Source organism: Anarrhichthys ocellatus, unplaced genomic scaffold (assembly GCF_004355925.1).
Source record: "Anarrhichthys ocellatus isolate YVR2014 unplaced genomic scaffold, GSC_Weel_1.0 scaffold170, whole genome shotgun sequence".
NCBI classification, from domain to species: Eukaryota; Metazoa; Chordata; class Actinopteri; order Perciformes; family Anarhichadidae; genus Anarrhichthys; species Anarrhichthys ocellatus.
Window position 1 is genome coordinate 166062 of NW_022280200.1, and position 3966 is coordinate 170027.

The 3966-nt window shown below is 42.5% G+C and overlaps 1 protein-coding gene across 2 annotated transcripts in view; it reads left to right on the forward strand.

Annotated features, from left to right (window-relative positions):
* Positions 1-535: 535 nt before the first annotated feature.
* smurf1 (SMAD specific E3 ubiquitin protein ligase 1) overlaps positions 536-3966 on the forward strand; it is a 13558-nt gene continuing 10127 nt past the window's right edge. For both annotated transcript variants that reach the window (XM_031878254.1, XM_031878255.1), the window contains exon 1: positions 536-821. In XM_031878254.1, the coding sequence (XP_031734114.1) occupies positions 767-821 (55 nt within the window). In that variant the 5' untranslated portion in view covers positions 536-766. The remainder of the gene's footprint in view (positions 822-3966) is intronic.

A 3966-nucleotide genomic window follows, 5' to 3' on the forward strand; every position in this document is an offset into this window, starting at 1 on the left:
ATGGGCTTATTATTATGGAGCAGTTAAATAATCGAAAGCTCTGAATATAAATGAGTGAGATTGCGAGATTGCGAGAGATCATGTGGGAAAAGAGAATAACCTTAAAAGAATGCAAAACATCTTCTTTCTTATCTTGTGGAAATACTTTTATTTTCTATGTAATAGTGATGTTTAATATCAGACAGATTAATATATCTATATATCCAGGGACTGGTGGTATTGGAGAAGTGTTGGGAGATGGGAGAAAGCAGAAAACACTCATAGTACATGTCAAAGAAACAAAATATGATTATTGATTTCCCACGTTATCTGTTTATTATCACACTTTCTTGTTTGTAAATTATTAAAACATAATAGGCGTGGTTAACTTCTGCCAGTAAGCATAAACAATCAGGGGGGTTTTCGTCCTTTAATGTAGGATACAGTAGACCTACCTAAAATAAAAGCAAAACTGAAGGTCTGAATAGAAGAATCTGATATTTACGGGCACGCCCACGCCTCTCGGACGCGAGCTCGTAACGTAATACCCGTTAAGGACATGACGTCAGTACGTGCTTGAGCCTGCCCGAAAATGCTCTCCCGTGTTGTTGGATTTCGAAAGAGAGCAAGACTTTGCGATGAAATAATACATTTTTACCCGTGTGGAAAACAAAAGCAAACCGCATGTTTTTAAACTGGAGTTATTCGCGTTCCCATTAAGTGGTGAAACGGTGTTTTTTGGGGGGACTCCGACGGGAAGTTTGTGTGATCGTTTTTTCCCGGAGTGATGTCGAATCCTGGGACTCGGCGGAACGGGTCCAGCATCAAAATCCGACTGACAGGTAAAAAAAAAAACGACACCGAAAAGAAAGCGCTTACGGTGCATGTTTTAACTGAGGCTAAACGGTTCCCCTATACGCCGTTTTTGTAACGTGTTGCTGTTAGCGAACCTAACACGACTCATCGAAGTGTCTCTCGGCTCTGCTGTTTGCCCAAACATCCGGTTTTTGTGTGGCAAACACAGCGGCACAAGTGCTAGCTTGTTAGCTTAGGTGCTAACCACATTACCGAGAGGACAGGCGAGAAGCTATTCACTATCATGTTTTTTTTTTTGTTTTTTTTACAGCGGAGACAACCGGCTAGTCGGCTGCTAACCGGTCAATAGAAACCCTGACTCTTTAAAATCCACGTTTATCAACTTTATCCATTGCTAACACTTGTTTCCTAGCCAGCTATAGCGTTAGCTTCTAGTAACATTGTAGTTAACGTTGACCGCTAATACTTGCTAGCTACACCCATTTTTGTTTGAGTTGACCAGCCGAACCCATCGCTCTGTACCCGGGATGAGAGCTACTGTCGACCCGCAGCCTCTCTGAAAACCATCCCGGTAGATTTGACAATGCTAGCCGAGGTTACCCACGACCATTGAGGGGTATTTCGCTGCTGTGTCAGCTATAGCAAGATAAATGTCTGGCTCGTTAAACTTATCCGTACCCAGAAAAGCTTGACACGTTTGCTCTTTTTTTGACGCTATTCAATTCGAATATTTGTGTTCGTTTTTGGGGGGGTCAGGCTTTCCTCTGTAGGGCACACATGAGTCTCTCTCTCTCACTCACTCACTCACACACACACGGCTGGAACAATGGTTTTTACTGTAGCTAATGTAACCCCACTGTGCACCCAGGGGCCTCCATTCAAATGGAAATGACCACTCTGTGCCGCTGGGCAGACGCCTGGTCCTTCTTCTGGTTCAAAGTTGAGCAAAACACACACCAGACTGTGCTCGCTGGTAGAATAAATACTTTTGTATTCGCACAGGAGGGCACAGCGAGTGTTTGGTTGTGATGGATGTAAAAGTGCTTTCTTAATTGCTATGTAGTGCCACTTGCTGTCTGTTTATTTTTCCTACTCTGTCCTTTCTTTTTTCTGAAAATGGATTTCAAGAGAGGAGAGCATGCATCATTTTGGACAAGACAGAGCTCACAGATCTGACACACTTCTTCGCTTATCACATTTTGTTTTTGCCCCATTTCAGTTTATCTTTACCGGCCGGTATCACCTACGATGTCGTACTTGGTGATCCAGGCTCACAACAGTTCCTGGTCCAGTGCCATGCCCTCTATGAAGAACTCTTTCCAAAAACATAACATTAAAAAGATATTATACAAACGTCAAAATTCAAAAGGGTCAGGTTTCTTTAAAGAAAGTGGACAATATGGACTGGCTACAGCTTCTCAGATGTGAACATTGTTTGGGTTTCTTAGTCTTCTATGATAGTAAACTGAAAATCTTTGGACTGTTTGACAGACACAATGACACACGTGCGGACGTCACAATTTGCTCTGTCTGATTCATTATCCGCTGACATTTTATAGACCAGTCAATTAATGGATTAAACCAGACAATAATTGATAGATAACTTGACATTGAAAGTAATCCTTAGAAGAAATGCAGTTAATGCGCTACCATCCATCATTATAATTCAGTACTAACATAGTAAATCCATTAGAAGTAGTCTGGTAGAATAACTGTAAGACGTGATTTTGGTGAATATCAACATGCACTCAGACGGTAGTGAAAGTGTGTATGGGTGTGTTGGTCTGTGGAGGGTGTGTGTTTGTGTTTTTGTGTGAACCAGACGCTCCTTACTTCAGCTTAGATGCAAACAGAATTTTTTTTCTTTTTTTGACCCTGACTGTGCCCCGCCTCCACAGGTATGAGTGGAATTCTAATTGGGTGAGGAATGTGCAATGAGCCAATGGGAGAGCAATGCTGCCTGTCTGGCCGGCAGTGTGTTTGGTCTGTCAGAGAGGGAGAGAGAGAGGGAGAGAGAGAGGGAGAGAGAGGGAGAGGGGTTGTTTGGGCCACACCAGAGAGGCCCGTGTGTCTCTGTGGCCGGGAGGCGGACGAAGACCAGACAAGTTTAGATTACAGAGAGCGCGTTGGGTTTATATGGACGTGTTTTAGCTAGACGAGAGGGGATTCTGTGGGTACGCTTAAGTTAGCTGTAGTGGAAGTACACTAAGAAACGTGTTGCTTTAGGTTTCACGATCTAATGAGATGTGGATGGATACTATTTGACTTTATGAAGAAGCCTTTGCTTTATCCTATCTGGTCTATTGAACCTAAAACATTTTTGAAATATATGAAACACTGTTAAGTGTTGGAAATGTTGTCTCCATCATTTGATAAAGTGTTGCTTGTTTTAAGCAATGTTTATTACTTTTTGTTCTATCATTTTTAAAACTGGGTTCACTCGGCCCAATCCGGGTTGTGGTTTTTTAAGACTCTTCGTTCCCTCACTGCTGGCAAGGTTTGAATGCAGGACAGGCTCACGGCAATGTAAAATACAGGAAATAAATGAGTCAAATAGTAGAATGAATTGTGTTTCTGTGAGGCAATGAATGAGCATTCAATGAATGAAAGAATCGGTGATTCAGCATAATGTCAATTTGCCCACGGAAGCGATATGTGCTGATCAGATTTTGTTGCCAGGTAGTCTGATTAAACACAGTGGCAGTGCAGGGCTGCAGCGGGTGACTTAAGATACTCACAAGAGAGGGAGGGAGGGAGCTGATGAGAGGGCCGAGGAGTGGGAGAATGAGAAATGTCTAAGGGGGGGAGAAAAAAACTGCAATAAAAAAGAAGGAACGCAAAAGGCAGCTCAAGTGTAAAAGAGAGTAAGGGGGGAGAAATCATGCTTACTTAGGAAGCAGCATAAGCACTCCTAATCATCTCACTTATTGAGCCGGCAGCTTGTGCAGCAACACACACTTGCAAAAGCGCACACAAAATAAATACTGAAACTGAGAATGCAGAGACTGTGACTCAAACAAGCGATTGCAGAGAGAGATATATAGATATACACAGTACATTTAAATAAAAACAACTTGTGAATATTATACCTACTTTTGTGTATTTGTGTGGCAGTTGGCTGAAGGTGTGTGTGTGTGTGTGTGTGTGTGTGTGTGTGTGTGTGTGTGTGTG